This window comes from Rhynchophorus ferrugineus, unplaced genomic scaffold, assembly GCF_030347505.1.
Source record: "Rhynchophorus ferrugineus isolate W39M unplaced genomic scaffold, kcgeb_rfMv2 rfM2, whole genome shotgun sequence".
Classification (NCBI taxonomy): Eukaryota; Metazoa; Arthropoda; class Insecta; order Coleoptera; family Curculionidae; genus Rhynchophorus; species Rhynchophorus ferrugineus.
The window spans coordinates 82,323,282-82,348,632 of NW_027472581.1; the positions used below are offsets into that span (position 1 = coordinate 82,323,282).

General features: G+C 33.9%; 1 protein-coding gene across 1 annotated transcript; it reads left to right on the top strand.

Annotated features, from left to right (window-relative positions):
* The first annotated feature begins 6,193 nt into the window (after positions 1-6,193).
* On the top strand, positions 6,194-23,634 carry LOC143192026 (uncharacterized). Its single transcript, XM_076397483.1, has 5 exons — positions 6,194-6,448; positions 15,656-15,930; positions 18,146-18,302; positions 18,356-18,529; positions 23,528-23,634. The coding sequence occupies exons 1-5, from the start codon at positions 6,243-6,245 to the stop codon at positions 23,562-23,564; spliced, it is 849 nt and encodes a 282-aa protein (XP_076253598.1). The 5' UTR covers positions 6,194-6,242; the 3' UTR covers positions 23,565-23,634.
* Positions 23,635-25,351: the final 1,717 nt, after the last annotated feature.

Consider the following 25,351-nt stretch of genomic DNA (forward strand, 5'->3'; position numbering starts at 1 on the left):
AAGTTGCTTCACTCAAAATGCTATAATTCACAAACTAATTATCCGACAGCTGTCATTTTAATACACGCATCTTTTGTACAAAAGAGTAGCCTAACAAGCCAGGAATGCAAGGTAAACCTGGAAAGAATAAAGATCGGGAACAAAGGTGAAGGTGACAGGACGATCCTCCGACTGTTGCGATAGTCCCAGGTTCGAAACTTGCTGGGGCATGGTCGTAAATTTATGTTTGCGATTGTTTTCTATTTATGATTGTCCTAGAAAAAAGTGCAAAATCTGACAAGGAAAATGATCCCCATCACCAGTCAGCAGGCTTAATGCCGAGGACCGTGGATCGGAACCCACGATAAAATGTAGGTACTCTCCAGATAAACCCTTGTTGGTAAAAAGGAATACAAAATCTTCAAACAAGTCTTCACGCGCCTTCAATAACATTAAAATACACATTTAACATTGAAGTACCTATTACTATCTGAGAAATTTTACAGTAGATAAAGAAACTGATTATTCACTCTGGAAAGCGAACAACGAAACTAATATTGAATATAATTTGCCGGACATAGAAGCTGAAAATTCGATGATTGAATTAGTCACGCCGAAACAGTTAACCAAAGTTATTAAAACTGATATAAGCCCAGGAAATCACCGGGCTACGGTTTAATAACAGGAGAATTACTACAAAAACTACCAAGAAAGAGTATTATACCTAATACGACTTGATCAATACAACATTTAGGTTAAACCATGTCCCAGGCATTTGGAAGATGGCGGAAATTATAATGATCCCAAAACCTGCGAAGTCACCAAACGAAATAAAAACCTATAGACCTATATCACTGTTGCCAGTAATATCTAAGGTTTTTGAAAAACTGCTGTTGAACAGAATAAAATAATGAAAAGTATAAATAGCAACACACCAGTTTATGTTTATTAACAAGCATTCAACAATTCACCAGATCCACAGAATAACATATGTTATTGAAAAAGCCTATGAAAGTAAAAAGTATACTACTGTATACTAGAATATAGCTGTTCTTAGATGTAGCACAAGCCTTGGATAAGGTTTGGCATGAATGCCTTGTTCATAAACAGAAAATATTACCAAAACAACATATAGAACTATTAAAATCGTACGTTACAACCAGAATGTTTAGAGTCAAACAAGAAGAAGCTCACTCTATAATAAAATAATCTAAAGCAGGTGTACCACAAGGAAGTGTACTGGGGCCAATGCTTTATGTACTCTACACTTGTGCTATGCCACAAATGGAGAATATTACGATGGCTACATTTGCTGATGATACTGCGATTATAGCTGTCGGAAACAATAGTGAAGAAGCCTCACGAAAATTACAACAGGCAAGTGACAGTATAAATAATTGGACACAAGCTTGGAAAATAAAAATTAATGAAAATAAATCTATCCATGTGCAGTTCACCTACAATCAGACCGTACAAGCACCACTAACATTAAATTATACTATTATTCCGTTTAGCAACAACGTTAAATATCTCTGAATAAATCTTGATGCAAAACTTCGCTGGAAGGAACATATAAAGAAGAAAAGAAAGTAACTGGAATTGAAATATAGGAAAATGTACTGGCTAATTGGAAGAAAATCACAATTATCAATACATAACAAATGGCTATTATATAAGAAAATACTGAAACCTATATGGAAATACGGAGTTCAGTTATGGAGATGTTCTGCAAAATGTAAAATAAACAAAATACCAATTTTTCAGAACAAAGTCCTGAGAAATATTGTGGGCGCACCCAAATACTACAGGACTAACTATCTACATCGAGACTTTCAGATACCTACAGTCAGTCAAGAAATCAAGAGAATTTCAAGGGGGCATGAGGAAAGACTCCATTCTCATGAGAATATTTAAGTATTGCAGCTTTTGGATACCACCAGAACAGAATACAGACTAAAAAGAATCAAACCATCTGATCTTGTGTAGTGTAGTGTAGCGAGGTGCATATTTTAAAAAATACAGCACTGACTTGTATAAATATTATTTCATCAGAGACTGAGATAGGGCCGATGGGTCTACCTAGTTATATACCTAGATTTAAGTTATCATAAAAACAAATTGTAGGTTAGTCGGAAACGACTAGTAACAATGCAATAATTAAATAATAATTAAAAAAATTAAATGCCTGGCCAACGGAGTGCACAATTGCTACCACTTTGATAGTGCAAAGTTTGTTGTCACTAACCATTTATATCCGCCTAATCTTTGTAAATGTAGTTTTATTATAAATAAAATCGTTTTAACTGTTGTAATTTTTCTCTTATAATCGGGAGGAAATAGACCCGTAACATCATCCAAGACCAGTATATTGAATTGACCTAAATTTAAACTTAAAAACAATAAAAACCTCATGTTCACCATCCCATTGTTCTGGGTTCCTTAAGAATCACATAAAAACCTTTAACACCACTGTTGCAACTCTTTTGAACTTTCTAAACAACTTCATTCTTATGTAAATTCAAAAACATTTTAATTTAATACTTTCCAAAGTCAAAATGTAATTTATTTGTTATAATATAACATTAACTACAATGGGATTATAAAACCCTAACACTTTGAGATATAACACTGCAATACTTTTTATCCGACCTAGTAACTATAAACCAATTGCCACATTATTATATACTAATTTAATGCACTAAATGTTTTTCATTGTGGTAGTTATATTTGTAAGCAAAAAGTCTATTTTAAATTACTTTTTTACATAACAAAACTCATGAATAGCTCTTTTTTCCTTAAATCAGAAAAATATACATCTTAGGGATGTTTATTTAAAAATAAATACCCTGTCAAATTTCTAAACCAAAATCGGTGTTTTTGAAATAGTTCCGATTTCTAATTGGCAGAAAACAAACTGTAAAGTAACGGAAAAAGAAATAAAGCGAAGAAACTGGAGTAATAAGCCATAGCAATGGTTTACATTTCGGCTTTTGGAGTATTTCTAAATGTAGTGGGTTCTAAGAAACGACATAGAAAGTGTTTTATTAGTCGGTTTTTAAGGTTTACTTGCATGTATAGAAAGCCGGATATGGACCAGAAGTTAAACAATATTGTTCATAAATGTTACGAAAATGAGTTACAAGCATCTTTTCAATTTTACGTAGTCATTTTTTGTATGATTAACTAACAACAGATGTAATAATAACCTGATCAAGATGCAATTAAATTAACTTTACAATTTACTATGGCGTTGCTAATATAATTTTTTCAGTTCAGATTGGCTTTGACATAAAACAAAATTCTAGTTTAAGTAAAATAATGAAACAAAAATGATATCAAATACATATAGTTTATATTAACATTATAGCACATCTAATGCATATATTATCGAATAATTTAAACAACAGTTAATTATGAAGCCACAATAATGTATAGATTATCGTTCATTAGTTTATTATATTTACATTGAACTCTTTTCCACACCATCTATGAGATCTAATATGTTTCTCTTTTACTGTGTATCTTTGACGCTGCTTCTCACTTTCAACTGCATTATTTATACAAAGTATTCATGGGGGCAAGACTTTACATAGGCAGGTATATTGCAAGAGTCAATTATTAAAAGTCGTTACTCATAAAATATTTTTAACCAAAAAAACTGAACCGACTTCAAAAAATAAATAAGCAACTTACTAAAAATTAAAAAATAATCAAACTTAGATTTATAAAAAAACATTTTAAAATAACATATATACATAATAATCGTTGTGATAACTAAATGAAAATAAAAAAAAACCTTAATTTATCTATCTACTACACATATTTTATATTCTACTATATACACACAATTAGCTTAATACCTACATAGACCTATTTATTTATTTATAATATTATTTTAACTACTACCAACTGATCATTTCGAAGTCGGTGCCGAACAACAATTTTTTTAACATCTTTATTAGATACGCTTAGTACAATCTTAATTTACAATTAATTTATTACTACTTTTCCTATGTACTTGGATCAATTAACAAGCAAGACGAGTGCGAGAAAATACATCAGTATATATTCCTCAATTATAAAATTATAATTATTTATTAATTCTTAACTTATAGCTATAGTTTATACTAATAATACACACTAAATGTTCATACATGTTCGTATGGTTTTATTCGTTTCAATCTCCTGACATCCTACGTTAGTATGATTTAGTAATCTTCTTTCGTGTTTCAAGGCGAAATCCTGCACAACTTCGCAGATCCATTTGATTTCCAGGTCATCGTGCAGTTCTTCATTGGTTACATAGCGATAGGCATTGGTAATCAATCAAAGAACCTTGTTTTGACAGCGCTGTATGACTAACTGATTTGAATTTTTATTGCAACCCCATATTTGCACCCCATAGGTCCAAACTGGCTTTATAATTGTATTATAGATCAACCTCTTTGATTTTAGATTATGTAGAGAGTATCTTCCGACTAACCAGTATAGTTGTTTTATTTTGGTTCTAATGTGTTTTGCTTTTTGTCTAACGTGATGCTTCCAATTTAGTCTACCGTGAAGATGGATTCCAAGGTATTTTGCTGATTCTGCTTGAGGAATCGGGCATCCATTGAGTGATATAATTAAGTTTTTATTATTTCGCCTTAGTGCAAAATTAACGTGGACAGATTTGGAGCTATTAAGTTGAATTTTCCAATCTTTCGTCCATTTGTAGATTTTGTTGACTGCCACTTGCACTTTTTCTATTGCCCTAGGCCGAGATATATTTTTGCCATAATAACTGTGTCATCAGCAAAGGTTCCAGGAAGTGTTTCTTTTGTTGTTGGAATGTCAGCAGTGTAGAGCAGATACAGGAGAGGTCCTAAGACGCTACCTTGTGGAACTCCAGCCGAGAACAACAAATTAGATTAGTTTTATTCGTAAATTAATTTACTACTAAATAAAATAAAATAATTAAATAAAATAATTAAATACCCAAATGAAGAGAGACCAGACAGACCGAGAGACCTAAATTCACATTATACGGCACGTTAAAAAAATTAGATCTGGAATGAAACTGGGATTTGGTGGCTAATAATAAAATATGTGAACTAAAAAAAGTATCTTCTTCCGACGTCGAATAGGCCAATGCAAGTTGACCCTTGAGTTTCTTCTTATGAGAAAAAACCTACCTATTATGTATATTAATAGCCTTAATTAAAATTATACACTAATTTCTTTGTACCGTAACTTGTTAATTTATGCAAACTGTCCACATATCCGTTTATATTTTATGCTCTTACTTGTTTTTAAATTATTTATTTGTATCTACATTTATAAGTGCTCCTGCATTTTATGTATCAAAAACTCTTATTTATATTAGTATTCTATCTTGTCTCTTACACTATTTATACCGTATTCTGTAACATTATATTGTACTAGATCCTAAATAGCCAATGAGGCTAAAGGGCCTTTAATAAACAAATACATAAATATATATATATATATATATATATATATATATATATATATAGATTTTGTTCAATGACAGCAAATACAACACGTATAATTAAATAATAAAAATGCATCTAATATTTTAAGGTTACACTACTCACAGAATATCCAAACTTACGATATGACCCTTTACATTAAACAATTTTAACAAAATTTGTTTAATGTTGAATGTAATTCAACTTGTATAATGTGTTGAGTTGTAATTTGTCATGATGAAACAATAAGATTATCTGCCTTAAACACCATTCATCAAGTAAACACCAATCAGATTTGTTCCGAACTGTCACATTTCGTAATCGGCATTTAATCGATTACTCCACACCGATATCATCTTTTTTTGGACGAATTCGCCTTGAATGTCGTTCGAGTCGGCTGAAGGCCATCGCCGTTGATCAGCCCAAAAATATATGTGAAGGTGATCGACCACACGTTCCCAAATGGCCGAAAACAAACATGATCTCGACTGGCGGCACTCGAGCGTGGATATTCGCCGCCAAATCCGATTCTTCTCGCTAGAGGAACCAGCGGTGCATTTCGACTAGAATGTATTTATCTTTTGCGTAACAACTGGACGGTTTCATAAGGAGGGCACAGGAAAAAAAAGAGTTTTAAACCGAGAAAATGTGTCGCAAACCGTCGACGATCGAAAAAAACTGGACGGCTTTCTCTGTCTCCCAAAAGATCGATAATGGTTTCAAGCTAGATAAGAATCAGTTGTACGAGCGAAGTTGCACGAGCCGCATCATAGTTCCGGAGGAGTATGCACCATGTTGCCTCCGAGAGGAAATAGTTTCATAATCTTAGTGTTGGTGGTGCTGGTGTTGGGTGAGGACAATGTTCGGCAAGGTGGCACGCTAAAGGACTTGAAACGGGCCGATACTAGTGACCTGATCTACGAAGCCGACCTGACGCTGCAAGCTCGAGACAAGAGAACGATCGGGACTATCCTAGGAGGCGTTGCTGATCTATTTGGGTAGGATATCAATGTATGAGGAATAACTTTCAACCCTTAGACTCGGTTTATCAAACCGAATGCTGAGCGCGGTTGAAGCTTAGTCCTAATCTGACTAGACAACACAAAGCACATTATCAGTTGAACTTTAATCAATCATTATTCGTCACCATACACCTTAGTAAATAGCATCATCCTCCTTTAGTCTAGTTCTAGTAGAAAAGCCTTCTAGACAACATATATTGTAGGTTCCATTATAAACACAATCATCATTTAGTTTTTTAATAATGAAGTTAAAGATATATTTGCAATTATTTTTAAATTATTGAGCACTATTTAACTTATTAACTAGATTAACTAGTGATTATTTATCATAAAATAATGTAATTTAAATGTATTCAAGGCATACTGTCGAATGTTTGTAGTTCTCGTTAATGAATAGTTCCACAAATATGTACGCGTATCAATCTTAGTACTGTTCCTAGAGTACTATATACCTTAATGTGTGCCATCAAGTCGTGATTACATGCTAACCAATGAACTCCTACAAAACGACTGATTACCAAACTCAATACGAAAAGATCAACTGCTTCGCGGTTGATTTGGTACGTTGCGCCATCTTGTCAACCAAACCAAAGTTAGTTTAAGTCTAAATAGCCTATTGGCGGCCGCAAGAAACTAGTTAGACTGTTTCTTTTTTTGTGGTGCTCTGTATTTACCACAGCACTATTACCGTTTTTATACTGAATAGCAATTCCAAAATCTCCAAAAAATCATTAATTTGTTAGAATTCAATTATTCTTATATCAATCAGTTCTGTTAATAATTGAATAATCAACGCCTTTCAATGTTTATCAGCATTGTTCAACATTATAATGAACTGTTTCTCACGACATAGTTATGCTAACATATTTATTAATTTCAACCACTATAGCATGATCAGTGTCACAATAATATGTGTTTTAAAAAACTAGCCAATAGCTCACCTTATATCAAGAAGACAAGACATGAAGTTGCAACAAAACATCTTCAATAGCATTTTCTAGTATTTTCTCTACAGATGATCCAAAATCTTGTTTTTTCGATTGTCACATTATTAATAATAGTTCTGTTGGTTTAACAAGTTGAGTAAATATTTTCATTCTCGAATAGATTATAACGCCAATATTTTTATGAAATTAATGATTTCTATTTGTAAACCGTGCATTAGGTTCTTAGTTTTCATTGTTTTTTAGACGAAAGTGGGTTTCATTAATATAATTAATATTAATGTATAGCAACAAAAATATAATAAAACAGTTCTATCATCACAGAAGATCTATTGCTACGTGCTCTGTGCAGTAACTAAAGAATTCTTATTAAAACCACATAACTTTGGGATTCAAATCTACCAAATTAGGTTACAAATTAGACATTATTGACCTGTGCCTTTTGCCAATGGCAGTGAATTGAACACATTAACAATAACAGGTAAAAGTTCTGTTAATTAGTACTCTACGCGGGCTGTAACCATTTATTTTTGTCTACTGGTGTTCAATCAAGTTGAATTTCGCGAAAAACTCATTTCTTAAGCGTCATAAGAAATAATCTGTTTTAAGTTATTTTGGACATTCTAATTTGTTTCAGCAAGGTTTCCTACAACCCTGACAATTGACGCGTATATCGACGCAACCAAGATGGTGATTTGTCCCATAACAATTACTATAACCTTTAAATTTCACCAACTGAGATTTGCTTTATCAATGTTCAAAAACAGTATTGGAAACAACAATAATTACGTTCGTTTTAATATTAGCCAAAACTTATCTATATTATATAGTTATATATAACAATATGTATCTTCAATAAATGGTGATAACACAAAAAGGCAATAAAGTTGACACTTCTGGTAACCATTTGGTTGGTGTTGTTGGGTTCTGGATCTTAATATCCTAATATCATTTTAAACCAAATTATTTTAATCATAGATATAAAAACATAATCAAATAGAAGAACATAATAACCATCAAATTCCTTTTAACGCCATTGTTTATGATAATGACAATGAAATAATCCGTAAGTTTTAAAAAGTCTTATTAATGAGTAATACTAACAACATTACTATTGGTCTAATGGTAATAATCAATGAAAATTTCAATTCCTCAATTACTAAAGATGAGTTAACAATTGCTTTATTTATAATGTTCTGATAGTGTTAAAAATTTTAACAGTATTATGAAAAGGAAGAGAATATTGTGCAAGAAGAATAAAGAATAAGGTGTAACAAAAGGCAAAACAGATGTGATTGAAAATTATAGACCAATTTTTTTAAACAAAACTGAAAAGAATAAAAACATTAAAGAACAATAAAATTAAAGGAACCGCAAATAAAAAATCGGAATTACAGAAGAATTGATTAAAATGTTACTTAAGAAGAGAAGATAGAAAGAAAGAAATTGACGGAAGAAATAGAGAAGATAAGATAAAACAACGAGTAAAAATAATAAAACAACCAACAAAAAGGAAGAAAAGATTTTCATTCATTCATTCATTAGCAAGTTGTAGCGAAAACTTGTAACAATGTTTATATTACGTATAACGTATAAACAAATCATAAAATCTGAATTATATTCTACCAGTTTGTGTTCTATAAAAGTGGTGTGAATTTGAGAATAAAATACATTTGAAAAATTATTGTACATTAATGACTTCTTTTAGTAAACCCCTTGTAATAAAAAATATCTAATTTTGGGTAGAAAATCTTAAGAAATTGCACCAATCACCGTTTTGTTCTCAATAATGCTCTATATGATGTGGCTTGCATGTTGCATATATCTAATCAATATAATAATCTAAAAACTCCTTGAACTATTGTCTTGAGGATGAATGAATTAGAAGTTGTTTTATGACCATGCCTTTTATAATCTACTCATTTCTTTACAATTTTACCATATTCCTATCCATAACTGTTGTCAGTTTTACACAATTTCGGCAATATCAAAACTATAACAGGTCAATTGTCATGCACGGCACGATTGCACAAAGAATCAACAAGCCGGGATCTTGATCATTGTTTCCGTAGTATTTCTAATTGGATTTCAGTCAGTAGGATATTGCAACAGACCGCAGCATTGCACCGATCTAAAGTTATCATAACCCTTTTAAAGCGTGGACAACGCCCGTCGATATAATATTCATCGTTACCCAATCCAGTTGTGTCATCGGATATTATTAACAAACTTTAAATCGATTTTTCGAATGGCGCTGGTGAAATTATTATTTTAAGTAGAGCCGTAAATTTTGGGAATATTGCGATGGAATCGTTTTTGTCGCTTGGTTTTTGCTTGACGCCATCTGTTCCATTGTTATTTCGCCCGATCCGATGAATAATGAGTCAGAAATGGCTGAAAAACGAAAAAAACAACTCGATTTACGAATTTTTAGGTACCAGAGTTGCATATTTCCCATAAGAATAGAAGCTTTAAGAAGTAGCGGCGTGTGGTTCAATATTTTGGAGGTGCACAACGTTAAAAAAGAAAATTGTCCGTCATTTTATCAAAATCCCCGTTTTGACACAGATTATTACATTGCCGAGCTACAGGTGCACAGATTTCACGTGACAGGGGCTAGCGTAAGCCTTTTACTGCCGAGATGAACACGGGATGCGAGCGGCGGAGGATTGACCAATCAGATTTAATATTCCCATGTGCAGTGACGAAGATTCCCACAACGAGCGCAGGGAAAAGCGAACGTTTAGATCTGAAAAAACTGAATCGTTTAAAAGCTGAATCGTTTTTTAAACAAAAAGAATTATTAAAATAATGACAGGACATAAATTAATTACTTTTCTTTTCAAGAGGACGCATTTTGGACGGAGTGCACGTGCACATGTGCACTTATTGAGAAACCGCCGCTGGCTATAAGATCATAAAAAGGTGTTAGACATCCATCCATGAGCAGAATATCTGTGGTATGAATAACAATATTACCAAATTTGCTCAATACTGACACCTACGTTGGGATTCTCGAGTTAAAATTACGCGCTTGGATCTATTCTGATAATTTTTTCACATTAACCCAGATATGCCTCACACTATTTTTATGAAGTTTTTTAAATTTTTGAAATACTAGAGCAAATCACATAGTATTTGCATTATAATAAGTACTAAAAAAATAGATTTTTCTAGCAAAAGATGCGTATTCTTTTAAACGTACAGTAGGCATTTTTTATTAACTTCTTAGAACACGTTATACAATATAACTATCCTGACATATAAAAGATCGCTTCAGTAAGTGATTTGCTGTACAAATTTCTAAATACTATTCTAAACTCTATCTTAAGTTCTTCTAGACACTAATCTAACTTATTCTAGAGATTATTATATCTCACACCATGGGTTATCAATCATGTGAATGAATTGGTATGGTAGTTTACGTTTGATCCTACGCACTTCACTGTCATCGCGCACATTAAGTCTTTGGCAACTACATTGGGATGCACTAACAGTCTTTCAGAGTACTTTGCACTAACACTTCGACTGATACTCATTATGGATTCTAAGGAGATATCACGCTAAATTAGTTTGTTGGAGATGTAATATGGGGCATCGACGATGACTGGTAACACTTTAATGTAGAACCTCTGGAGGATATCTATGTTAGATTTTCTAGTAGTATCCCACAGTTCAATACCATAGGTCCAAATGGGTCTAAGTATTGACTTATACAGCAAAACCTTGTTATCTAAGGATAATTGAGATTTATATTTATATATCAGCCAATACATTTGATTTAGTTTAAGCCCAAGCTGCTTGCGTTTTGTCACTATATGTTTTTTCCATGTTGGTCGTCGTCGATCAAAATTCATTCACAGATATTTAATGTTGTCTTCTTGTGGGAGTATATAATTATTTATTTTTACTGAGGGACAAGTTCTTCTACAAAGAGTGAATGTCACATGGGTAGATTTTGTCTGATTTGCTCTGATAAGCCATGTTTTCAACTACAATTCAACTTTGTTAAGATGAAGTCGAAGTTTTCAGCCGTATACAATAGATAAAACAGTGGACCAAGAACACTGCCTTGCGGAACACCTGAATATATTGGACCGAGGTCAGTGTATTCGTCACCCAGTTTCACAATAAATCGTCTGTCTGTGTGGTATTATTTGAGTAGTTGAAAGTGCGTATGGGGTAGAAGCCTTTTCAATTTAACATGCAGTCCGATGTGTCACAACTTGTCGAAGGCTTGAGATATATCGAGAAATGCAGCGGAGCAATATTTTTTGCCCTTTAGGTTTTTGTTAATTTGGTTGACCAATTTTGACTGTGTATTTGTTCTGTTGTTCCGTGTTTATGACGGAAGTCAAATTAATGGTCTGGAATAATATTTCTCTCTTCTGCGATTATTTTTGAGTCTCTTAATCTATATCTTTCTCAAAAATTTTAATTATCACAAGTAAGAGGCTTATAGGACAATAACAGGAGAGAGTAGGCATTTCACCATACTAAATAAATTTTAAAAAACAGATATGAAACAATATTTAATTCTATAAAAAAATTATATTATAAAAATATAACAAAATGCGTCATAATATCTATAAAAAATATTTTGTAGTATGGTAGATTTTGCCGCCTGATATGGCTCAAACCAGACTATATATCCATAATATGTGGTACCCAGGCAGAGTTTGTACACACAGCGAACAGGTTTCCCTTTTATAAATTGTTTACCCCGATGTCTGCCAAAATAAGAGACCATGGCTTCATCAATGCTATGGTGATATGGTATATGAGGAGCATTTCCTAAATAATTTATATTCATCTTATCGAATAAAGATTTAATTTTAGCACAGCGGCCATTTTTATCTAGAGAATTATTGTCACAACGGTGGATATTGATCATAATAACAGGTCAATTGAAAAGTCCCCGGCCTACCATAGTAAATCACATTTTTTGGCAAATTTGGTTTTTTTTATTCAACATAATTCCCTTCAAGAGTGATACACTGATTATAGCGACCCTCCAACTTTTCGATAGCATTTTTGTAGTACGATTTATCCTTTTCTTCAAAATAGGCCTCAGTTTCAGCGATCACCTCTTCATTCGACGAAAATATCTTCCCAGCGAGTATTTTTTGAGATCTGAGAACAGGAAATAGTTGCCATGCGCCCCCAAAATACAGACGCCGTAACCTTTCCAGCCTAGTGTTGCGTTTTCCCACGCTTTGGGGCGGGTTCATCGTGTGCAGTCAACTCGGATGACTGTCGATTGGACTTCGGAGTGAAATGATGTAGCCATGTTTCATCCATTATCACAAATCGACACAAGAATTCGGGTTGATTACGCTTGATCATCTTCAAACGCTGCTCCGAATCATCAACTCGTCGTTGTTTTTGGTCAAAAGGAAACTCGCGCGGCACCCACTTTGCACAGAGCTTTCTCAGGCACAAATGTTCGTGAATGATATGGTGTACACGTTCAGTTGATATCTTTAACGCGTCTGCAATTTCACTCAATTTTAATTTACGGTCATTCAAAATCATTTTGTGGATTTTTTTAATGTTTTCGTCGGTAACAACCTCTTTTGGGCGTCCACTAATTTCACCGTCTTCGGTGCTCATTTCACCACGTCTAAACTTAGCATACCAATCCTTGATGGTTGATACTTCTTGGGCAGTATTTGGGAACTCGTCATCAAGCCAAGTTTTTGCTTCAACTGTATTTTTCCCCTCAAAAAGCAATATTTTATCGACACGCGAAATTCCTTTTTATCCATTTTTTCACAATAACAAAAGTTGCTTCATTCAAAATGCTATAATTCACAAATGATCCGACAGCTGTCAAATTTATACACACATCTTTTGAAGGTTAGGGCTAACTAAAACATATGGATTTAATTCTAGTAACGCCATCTATGTGTCAGGCCGGGAACTTTTCCTCGGTTTTGCCTATTTAAGTAAAACCTTTATATATACTCTATGGTCCTTATTTCTCATTATGGAATACGGTGGAACAGTAGGCATATCTGGGTTAAAATGCATTTATTGTGAAAAATTGGTAAAACATATATTAAATAAGATATTTTCCATTATTTTCTTCATTCTTTCCCACCGTGCCCAAAAGAACGATGTTTTTGTAAGCCCAGAATTTGAACCACTTGACGGCATGATCGAGCTGCTTCTGTAAACTTTCTTGAATTGTAACCTCGAACCTGGAGGTCGTGAAGAAAGCAGTATCGTCAACGTAAAACGCGACGTCAATGTACTCTTCTCTCGGCAGATCTGAAATAAAAAGGTTAAATAAGGCTGGGACCAGCGGGGAACCTTGGGGTCCGCCAGCATTGATTTTTTTTCGACTCAAAAATGTTTTCCTGATCTTGACCTGGAACGATCTGTCCAATAAGTAGGACTTGATGAGAACGGTTAGATGTTCTGGGAGCCCTCACCGCACGCGCTTTGCTGTCTTGCCAGACCTTGTCGAGAGCTTTGGTTAGGCCCAGAAGGACTGCTCCAAGCTTTTTACGTTGTTCAAGAGCATGATGTATGTATGCGGCCAGACGGGTAGAATAATATAGTGGTTCATAGAGATTGTTGATAAATCTACAACTTTTAAATTTTGATAATAAATCTAAAATAGAAGACATGAATCTCAAAGAAATATGGTTGCAACAAGATTCTAAAAATGAATCTCCTTAGAAATCGAGTGCACTTAACGAAATACCCTGTAAATATTTTTTTTATATAATTAATATATTGTTACTAGTCGTTTCCGGCTAACCTACAATTTGTCTTTATGATAACTTAAATGTAGGTATATAACTAGTAGGACCCGTCGGCACTAACTCAGTCTCTGATGAAATAATGTTTATACATGTCACTGCTGAATTTTTTAATATATGCATCTCACTACACAACACTACACAAGATCAGATGGTTTGATTCTTTTGAGTCTGTGTCCTGTTCTGGTGGTATCCAATAGTTGTAATATTTCAATATTCGTGTGAGAATGGAGTCTTTCCTCAGGCCCACTTGCAATTCTCTTGATTTCTTGACTGACTGTGGGTATCTGAAGGTTTCGATGTAGGTAATCTGACTTTGTTCTGAAAAATTTGTATTTTGTTTATGTTACTCTTTGCAGAAGATCCCCATAATTGAATTCCGTATGTCCATATAGGTTTCAATATTTGCTCATATAATAGCAATTTATTATGTACTGATAATTGTGATTTTCTTCCAATTAGCCAGTACATTTTCCTATATTTCAATTCCAGTTCTTTTCTTGTCTTCTTTGTATGTCCCTTCCAGCGAAGTTTTGCATCGAGATTCATTCCGAGATATTTAGCGTTGTTGCTATATGGAATGATTGTGTTATTTAATGTTATTGGTGCTCGTACGGTCTGTTTATAGGTGAACTGCACATGTACAGATTTACTTTCATTAATTCTTATTTTCCAAGTTTGTGTCCAATTATTTATATTGTCACTTGCCTGTTGTAATTTTCGTGAGGCTTCTTCACTATTTTCTCCGACAGCTATAATTGCAGTATCATCAGCAAATGTAGCCATCGTGATATTTTCCATTTGTGATATACCACCATTTGTGGTATATCACAAATGTAAAGTAGATAAAACGTTGGTCCCAGTACACGTCCTTGTGGTACACCTGCTTTAGATTCTTTTATTGTAGAGTAGGCTTCTTCTTGTTTGACTCTAAACATTCTGGTTGTAATGATTTTAATAGTTCGGTGTGTTGTTTTGGTAGTATTTTCTGTAGCTGATGAACAAGGCCTTCATGCCAAACCTTATCGAAGGCTTGTGCTACATCTAAGAATATAACTGAGCATACTTTTTAACTTTCGTAACAATTAATGTTAATATGTTATGGTATCTTTTGTAGAGTGTAGCTATTTCTGCGACAAGTATTTCTGTTCAAATTCTCATAGACAACAAACTAAGCTCTATTGCCTATTTTATTGATAATAAAATGCACTTCTTTAAAGTAGTACTGCTAGTAATGTTAACATTTCCTAGTTCTTCTAGTTTCATAAGTTACAATAATGTTTAAATTCTATCAACACCTTTTCACAATATGTAGCTTTATATTTTGTTGCGTAGTATGTAGTTTAAAAGTGATTCTAGTAGAAAAATGGCAAAGAGAATATAAAGATACATACGAACAATGTAAAAACGTTTTACACATATCCCAGCTATGATGTACAAAGGAGGCCTTCTCAACTTCCATTTATAAGGCAATCGCCAGCACCAGCAGCTCCGGTCGCCGCCATTCCTGCCGCCCCAGTCGCAGTCGCTCCCTTTGCCGCGCCTGCGGCTCCTGCCGGTCCAGTGGCTGGCATTCTCAGCATCTTTGGCGGTAGGCAGTTGCCACCTCCAGCTCCACCGGCTGCTCCAGCACCGCCAGCCGCCCCTGCCGCTCCCGTTACACCACCATCAACCTTGACAGATGGCGTAAGACGTAGCTTCAATTTTGGAATTAATCTAAGCAACCAACGACAACTATTAGGAGGTGAGTATATGTAAATAACCACCTAATTAACAATTGTATATCTGAGTAAAGTATTTTACTTTCATTAGAGAGCATATTTATATTTTACGCTTAATTCTTGTTTCCTTCGATGCCAGGTTTCCTTATAAGGTCATTATGATATTACTATATTTCTCCTTAGTTTATTCTGTTACTACCTGTATACATCTTTCATGATAAAACTACATTCAATCACTGCATTCTCCTTAATACATTTGCATTTCCTAAATTAAGATAACCCAAATAGCTTTTGATGGATATATTCCCAGTGATATACTCCATATATCTTCAAAATCTAATAATTTTTTCGCACGTCGCTTACTTCACTACAGCATTTCCAAAAAAGAGTCTAGTTCTAGAGAATCCCCGCGTGCGCATATGGATTTGAGTTTGCGACGTTGCCAGTTTTTGAAAATTATACGTATGTTTGAAGAATATAATATAAATAATTTATCTTCAATTCTCAAGTTAACCTAATATCGTAGAACCAAATATTTCTGTTGAGATCCAAATTCAAATGTTTCGGTATTAAAGTATTTTTGGTTCTCTATAATATAAAAAATGTAATATGACGAAACATTTATAAACATCTCTCATTTTAAAATAATTAACAATTTCTTGGGCTGAAATAGTCATCCAAGTAACCACTATTTTCTTGAGTCTTATAGAAAGTTCTGTTCAGTGTCATACCCAAATATATTGTTGTAGTTGCATACGAAACTCTTCTAAAGCCTATTTCAATATTTTCATCAATCATTAATCTTCGTGTCACTTTTGGAGCTAATCTATGTACCTTATCTTCAAATAATTGTTTAACGATAGAAATATCAAAAGAAAAGTTTAATTATAAGTAAGTGTAATAACCTTTTAGGCTCGATCTTAATAATATAGTCTTGAACAATTCGTCAAATATCTCTTTCTTCTGTCGTTTTGAACATATTTATTATAATATTTAATGAATTCTGAGCTAGAAAATAATTTTTACAGTTAATTTCGTTAATTCTTCTTTTAAGTAACCAAACCAAACCAAACTGTTACTATCTGCAGGCGATAAACAAAATAATATGAACACCATGCGATATAGTACATCTTGTTGCCTGTTGGCAAGACTGCTCTGTGTATATAATGCGACGCGTATGTATTACTCAGTTTACATTCCAAGTCCTAGGTTATGTCTTAGTATATTATACGATGTTGCCTAATATTTCACTAGCGACAGTATTCACGGTAGTGACAGTATATACAACATGGTAAAACATGGTCGAGTAAGAGGAATAGTAGTCGAAGCTCAAAGTCAACTGACAGAGACCGACCAATATTAAGAAGGTTTGTGGCTAGGCAATAAAATATCGCGTGAACAGTGACAGCAGAACTCAACACTCATTTAAATAATGCTATTCCGACAAAAAGATTACAACGGAAGCTCCACATAGCTAATATTCATGCTGTGATTACAAAATTTTGTATAAAGAAAGTCCATGCTAAGGTGAGAAAGAAGTAGTTCAACGATCCTAAAACCTAGACAGTTGACGATTGGAAAAATGTCGGATAGGGCGATGAATCGTCCTTTACATTGTTTCCTACAAACGAAGAAAGCTTATGTCCGGGCAGTAATATCGTAATATTCAACTGGTCCTCTCATTCACATCACCGACCGCATAACTGCGAATGAATATCTCGACATCCTCAAGGATGAACTTCTTATTATAACTAGCAAATTGTTGCTAAATACTGCCATAATATAAGCATCCATATACATATCCAAAAAAGGTTAAGACTGGAATGGAAGAGCAACAGAATTTAATAAAACCTCTTGCTTAGCCAGCACAATCGCTAGACCTCAATATAATTGAACCATTATGGGGAGTTTTAAAGTAAAAGAATGGCATAACAGTCATTATTTCGTGCATAATTCCAGCTATTTTAAAAGAAAGTGATGGCTCAAGACTTTATTAATAAATAAATATCGTATATGCCAGGCGTTCAAATTATTTTGTCCATCCCCTGTATTATTTATTGAACTTGGATCGAAAATTTTATCACTATTTTGAAGATAAATATGTGACATTGATGTATCTTCTCCTAAACTCAATATCTTAGACTATTATTACTTTACTCTACTCTGGTTTTACAAATAACATCACCATGAACATTAGACAATATACAATTAACTCGTTCAATTCGTCTATTTGTGTAGGTGCCCCGGCGGCAGCTCCAGCAGCACCCGCACCAGCCGCTCCGGTACCAGCAGCACCTGCCGCACCTACAGCGCCCGCTACCCCAGGTTTACAAGGTATTAGACGTGCCTACAGCGTAGGACTCAACTGGCAAAATCTCAGACAGCAATTGAGTAAGTGACATCAACATAACACCTGCATTATCACTCATTCACGGTTACTCGATGAAGCCGGAGCCGGAGCAGCACCAGCTCTCGCAGCCCCAGCACCAGCACCAGCCCCAGCCCCAGCTCCAGCGGCACCGGCTCCAGTGGCTCCACAAGCCGCAGCCGGTCCGGGAATGGCAGGAGAGCGACGTTCTTATTCAGTAGGGTTCGATTTCTCACGGAGCCAACAGAACTTAGGTACGATTATCGTAGATTTATTTGATATACGCTTTTATATAGACGTTGTTTATTATCCACCTTAATGATAGATTAATTATTTTCTTGTTGTAAATATAAGTAGTGTTAGTAGAGTAGAAGAGTAGTGCCATTACAAGATACAAATGTACACTTAACAATATTCATGACGTACAGCAACGGTCATAAATGAAGAAACTTAAAGAAGTATAGAGTGTCTTATTACGTCTTACATTAGATAAACTTAAACTAGTTAAGCTAAAATTAAAAGTAATACTTATACCATAAACTACACAGGGTCGTATGGTTTGGTTGACTTCAATCATCTGATTTCCTGGTCGTTGTTCAATATACTAACTTTATTGCTTCTACGTTACTGTGATTTAGTAACTTTAATTTTATTGTTAATCCACTTGATATTGAAGTCATCATATAATTCTGTTTGGGGCCCTTTCTTCTACCTGAATGCCTAAAGATATTTATTTTTTTATTATTTGATTATTACATTGTTACTAGTCGTTTCCGACTAACCTATAATTTGTCTTTATGATAACTTAAATCTAGGTATATAACTAGGACAACCCATCGGCGCTATTTCAGTCTCTGGTGAAATAATATTTGTACATGTCACTGCTATATTTTTTATTATATGCACCTCACTACACAAGATCAGATGGTTTGATTCTTTTGAGTCTATGTCCTGTTCTGGTGGTATCCAAAAGCTGCAATACTTCAATATTCTCATGAGAATGGAGTCTTTCCTCATGCCCCCTTGCAATTCTCTTGATTTCTTGACTGACTGTGGTTATCTGTAGAAAATCAGTCCTATAGTATTTGGGTGCACCCACAATACCTCTCACGACTTTGTTCTGAAAAATTTGTATTTTATCTATGTTATTATTTGCAGAACATCCCCATAATTAAACTCCGTCTGTCCATATAGGTTTCAGTATTTGCTTATATAATAGCAATTTATTATGTACTGATAATTGTGATTGTCTTTCAATTAGCTGGTACATTTTCCTATATTTCAATTCCACTTCTTTTCTTTCCTTCATTATATGTTCCTTCCAGCGAAGCTTTGCATCAAGATTCATTCCGAGATATTTAGCTTTGTATTTACCCATGTAATATGAAATAGTCAACTGCGTGTCAACAACCTATAAGGCATCCAGACAGTTTATATTACGGAGGTATCGAAAAGGTTCCCCAATATCAGCATAAAAACAATTTTATTAACAAGTTCTTCATTAGTTGCGCATAAATAAGCATTAATAATCATAATAAATATCATTGTATAATATATATATTGTATAATCTGTTTTGACAATGTTAGATTACTAGTGCAACCCCATATTTATAAGTCCAAATTGGCTATATAATTTACTGATAAACCAGTTTTTTTAATCTCAAGTTAAATTGGGAGTATCTCCCAAGTAACTAGTGTAAATCCTTTATTTTGAGTTTTATCTGCTCTATTTGGTGTCTAACATGTCTAAAGTAAATATAAGCAATAATTCATTTAAGATAAATAGCAAATATTTCTCAAGAATAGTCTGATTAAAAACTATTATTATTTAATACTTTCATTCTTAGTACTGTCTACATCCATAGGGCATTAATTCAATTAATTCGTTTTCTTACTAAATGTTACAGAATTTCAATCCAAAACCATAACCATGCGCTACATGAATCATTTTTAATGTTTAATACCATATATTTTCAACTCAATTAGATTTCTCAGTAAAGGAAGTTATTTTCCGAGATATTCTAGAATTGATACTATAGATCAAGATCCTCAACATACAACCAACTGTACTTGTTTGCAAACAACAGCTTCATTTAAATTCAATAACTTGGCAATGTCAACTTGTCTTACCCCCAAATTGGATATTTCTGTAATAATTTGATTTAAATGCTTAAGTTCATATAAAGAAGAAGATATATAGAAAGCTTATCTTAAATAATATAGTATTGTAGAAATTCAAAATGTTCCTCCATATATGACCGTCACTGTATATATTTGTCAGCTAAAACATATTATCGATACATAAATTATTTCTTAGTTAACTAGTCAATTTTTCATATAACATAAGTTATCATTAATAGATAAACATTATATGTGAATAGAAAAATACATTATTATTATTAATATCATTAGAAAATTAATTTTAAATGGCTTAAAGAATAATATACTATAATATAATATATAATAACATACTGGTATTCTGATTAGACAAATTATAAAGCTGGTGAAACTGCGAGTAAAAACAAGAGTCTTATTGTTATAATTTGCAACCGTTCAGTCTATCTGAGGGTAAATTTAGAAAATATATGGCTAATAAATCTTCTTATGAGAATATAAGAAACTGTATTTAAATAGTTTATTTGTAGTGTCTGAAAAATATCACTATGTTTTTTTGCTAAACTAACAAATCATTTTGATATATTTAAGGTGGAATTTACCTTACGTAACTCTAATATACAATTCGAGCTTTGTTATATTTCCGTAACTGGCGATTTTGGACATTTTGGACCAAAACGATGAGCATCATCAATCTGTACTACATGCACGCTTTTCAATAAAAGTTGATCTCCATAATGCTTTTCAAATCATTATTTGGCATCAATATTTAAATTTAAACTACAATATCAACGACCTTAAAACACTTAAATATTTAAATAATAAAATATTTTACAATAATTGGTGTAATAAAGACATACAAGTAATGAAAGTAACACGTAAAGGCCGTTACAACATATGAAGGAAGCCAATTAAAAAGTATAGGGTATTAATATCAGTTACATTAAAAAAAGTAGTCTAAAGAAAAATTAATTTATATAGTTTGCAACCAGACGGTCGAGCTTTATTATATATCTATTGTCTAAGGTGCTTCGACGTTAAAATCTCAGTTAACGTTCTAAAAAAGCTAAACGCTACATTTCAGCAAATTAATAAAATCTAAAATCTCTATTTTCTTTCTAGTTACAAAAGAGTTTCAGTTTCAAAATTGTAGACTTTAAAATATGCAAAAACGACCAAAAATAACATAATCAGTATAACCAACTTCAAATAATAATTTATAATTTTATTATTTGATATCCGATCTTAATTCACATTTATACTGTGAACTAAATATCATCAAATTATTATATATTCAACATTTATTGTCAATAATTACAACATGTTTAAAAAATCAATCAAATTAAGAGATTTATTAAACCATTAACAAAGCACAACTTGAAATTAACCACAACTCCTGCAGCATCTACAGTAAACCAGATAATTATCAAGTATAATCACTAGTGCCTTCAGCAAAGTGTGGCATCATGGCCTAACATTCAAGACATTAAAGTTTGGTATTCCCAGTGATCTTGTAAACCTGATACATTCATATTTGGAAAACTGATTATTCCAAGTCAAGGTTGGTGATTCTTTTTCGACTAGGACTGTCGAATTCATCTAGTCTGGTGTTCTCCATGGAAAATGTATGTTCTATGCGGACGATGCTGCCTTCTTATTATACATTCAAAAATATGTGCCTCAAACTCCAAGGGCCACTATATAGTACAGTCAAATGGCTCAAACCTTGAAAACTGTAAAGAGTATACCAATTTGTATTTAAGAAACTACTTCTAACCGCTCCTAAGTTAAACTCATACAGAAGTTAACGAACGCCCTCAACTCATTCTTTGGGTTTCCTTACAAAATCCCAATTCCAACCAGTAAAAACTGTAAATTGTAATCAATATTAAAATAATAATTTTCAAATGTAACTTAAATCACATGTCTACATAAAGTATTGGTTTAAGTCAATTTAATATTTCATATTTTGGGGGATGACGTATTTAGTAATTTTGTGACAATTCTAATTATTTAACTTCCTTATAATATAATTCAAATATTGATAGAAAAATGTAAAAGCTATACTCTTTAGCTGACACTATAACTTAGATTATTCACTAATTAGTGAAAGGCTTTTAGAGTACTACTTTTAAATTAATGTGTTATTAACAGAAAAAAGACAATATTCTATTAGAACTTCTGTTACTTTTCCATATAGGACTACCACCTATCAGTGTTCGATTTCAAAATCATTTGTACTATATTTAAAACAAAATTACACAATTCACTCCATACCAATAATTTCTTTTATCCTTAGACGTTGACCTATATTTAATCAGTAATTCTCCCGCAAAAATATCTATCCTTCATGTTGAATTACTTTTGTCATGAAATTACATTACTTTGTATGTGAAAAAGTATAAGTGGACATTATTAACACAAGTACTAGTGTATTTATTAATTAGCACTGTCATTGGCAGTGTTCACCAAAACGTTTTAGTAAATTTGCTCGATAAAAATAGTTTTATGTTCAAGTCTCAGACCTGACATATTGCATAAACAATATAGCTAATACTAAGAAACGATTTAACAGTTTAGTTATTATACAACCAAACCAAGAAAGCTTCTAGTAATAGAACCATTCCAGTTATCAGAACACATATTTAACTAAATATAAGAAGATATTATTAAAACATGTATTGTTTTAATTAGATAGCTATAGTGATCGATTTCCGCTATGCACGTTTAGAATAATGTACAATGTTGTTAGAAAAATAAGTGTACATAATGTAGTATTATATTGAAAGAAACCAGCACAAGTATTTATATTTATTTAGATGTATATTAATCGACTGAAGAATATAAAAAGCAACGAAAGTCAATTATTGACAAAAAAGAACTAAAAACTCGAGCTTTTTTATTATTCAGTCCAACAATTGCACAGTTCCCTCTGTAACCAAAAGCTGAATAAATTCATCCACAATTTCAATCCTGTTGATTTTTTCCCTCTCAATTACAATCCACTCTCCTTTCTCTCCTTGCTCAATCAACGTTAGATTTTGATTCCGCTCTGATAAACTCCCCCCTCCAGCTTGTAAGAACATCGACTAGATCACGATTATTAATTGGAACTGTTTCTTTTCTCTCTTTCGTAGGATGAGATCGTGCTTATCACTGTTGGAGTCGTTGTAGATACTAGTTTATGCTGAATAAATTGTATATGCTGTAAGAATGTAAGTTTTGTATGTTATTAAACCGTGCCTGAAACAACAAAGACGGGTTTTCTTTTATTTTTCTTTCCTTTGCTCGGTCCCTTCGACTTGACTTACTTGCATACTTACAGTACCATACGCGAAACGCTAAGAATCGCCACGATAACGTGACTGGTGACTTACTAGACGATATTTTTGTTGAACAGCTCAACAGCAGCCAGCCGCTGTTGCCCCGGCACCGGCTCCTAGGGCTGTACTGGTACCGGCTCCACTTCCGGTAGCTCCGGCACCACTTCCGGCCGCTCCAGCCCTACCGCAGGCAGCACCAGCTGCTCCTGCTCAACCTCAAGCAGTTCCAGTTGCCCCCGCCCAACCTCAGACCGCTCCAGCTGTCCCAGCTCAACCTTTGGCAGCTCCGGTTGCTTCGCCCCAGCCTCTGGCAGCTCCGGCTACTCCAGCACAGCCTCAAGCAGCTCCGGCTCAACCTCAGGCAGCTCCAGCTGCGCCAGCACAGCCACAAGCGGGTCCAGCAGCTCCTGCTCAACGTCAAGCAGAACCAGCTGCACCGGCTCAGCCCCAGGCTGCCCCTACCCCAACAGCCGCAACACCAGCTGCTAATTTAAATGCTCCTATGCCTCTGGCCTCTCCACCAAGACCTTTGCCTCTACAACAAGCCCCGATGCCTGCTCTTATTGAACGGATTTACTACAACAACGACAAACCTCGTATTGAAAAAGTGCTCGTCATTCCACGTAAAAATGCCAATCGCCAAGGGTCTGGTCAAGAAAGACAGCAAAAACAATCATCGGACGCGCCCAGGACTGCTTCTGAGAAATCCTCGCAAGACTCCGGACAGCCTGTGGCTGAACCCTTGCAACGCCCTCCACCCAAACTAGACACACCGCCCCGTGAAGCTCTATACCAAAGGCCGCAGCATCAACAGCGATACGTCAACAACGATGTAGATGAAGAGGAGGACGAGGAAGACGATGTAGAAGACGAGGACTATGAGTCCGAAGAAGAAGAAGCGGATCCGCGACAAGGACGATACCTGGAAGGGAAAGTCGGGCAACTTCTACCACTAAGAACCGGTCCAGAGACCAAAATCTACAAAGAGCAAACGCGCGACCCCAAAGAGCAAGCCTACGTGTTAAACCAGGATTACAAGTACCAAAACAAGCCAAGAAAGTAAGTATAACCATCGAACAGAATCACTGTAAAAGTTTTTCTCTTTACAAAAAGGAAAAATAAAACAGTGTACAGTACTGAAAGATTAATTTTGTTATTCCACTCAACACTCGAACCTAAAAAAATTAAACAAATTTGTATTAGAAGTGTAAGAAAATATACCTACTAACTAATATTCAATAAAGGTTGTATTGTAAACAGACGTAATACCTCTAATGTGTGTTTAATGAACAGTAATAAATATTTTGAAAACTATATTCTGTTCGAACACGCATGAACTGGACGTGTGACAATCAATCTCGATTTGTTAAAATCGCGGTATTCTTTTAGTTCTTGAAGTATTGGACCCAAAAACTAAGTTAATGTACGATTTTGTCATTCTAATAAGTAAAAGTGCACTTTATTTGGGCCCACTCTGCTTACAAAATCATAGGTTTCCTCAGAATGACTTGAGTTCATCACGTATTCATTAAAAAAATGATCTAAGAAATAAAAAAAAACTTCTCTTCTTCTAAATTGAAGGCTTAATTTGACAAGACAAAAATAAATAGTAGATATTTCGATCCAAAAGCAATTTTT

What these genes read in the sequence shown, in the direction of transcription:
- LOC143192026 (XM_076397483.1), top strand. Translation starts at nt 6,243, where the DNA reads ATGTTGCCTCCGAGAGGAAATAGTTTCATAATCTTAGTGTTGGTGGTG. An exon ending in CCAACGACAACTATTAGGAG is followed by an intron (nt 15,931 to 18,145) that starts GTGAGTATATGT and finishes CTATTTGTGTAG; the next exon opens with GTGCCCCGGCGGCAGCTCCA. An exon ending in ACGGAGCCAACAGAACTTAG is followed by an intron (nt 18,530 to 23,527) that starts GTACGATTATCG and finishes TCTCTTTCGTAG; the next exon opens with GATGAGATCGTGCTTATCAC.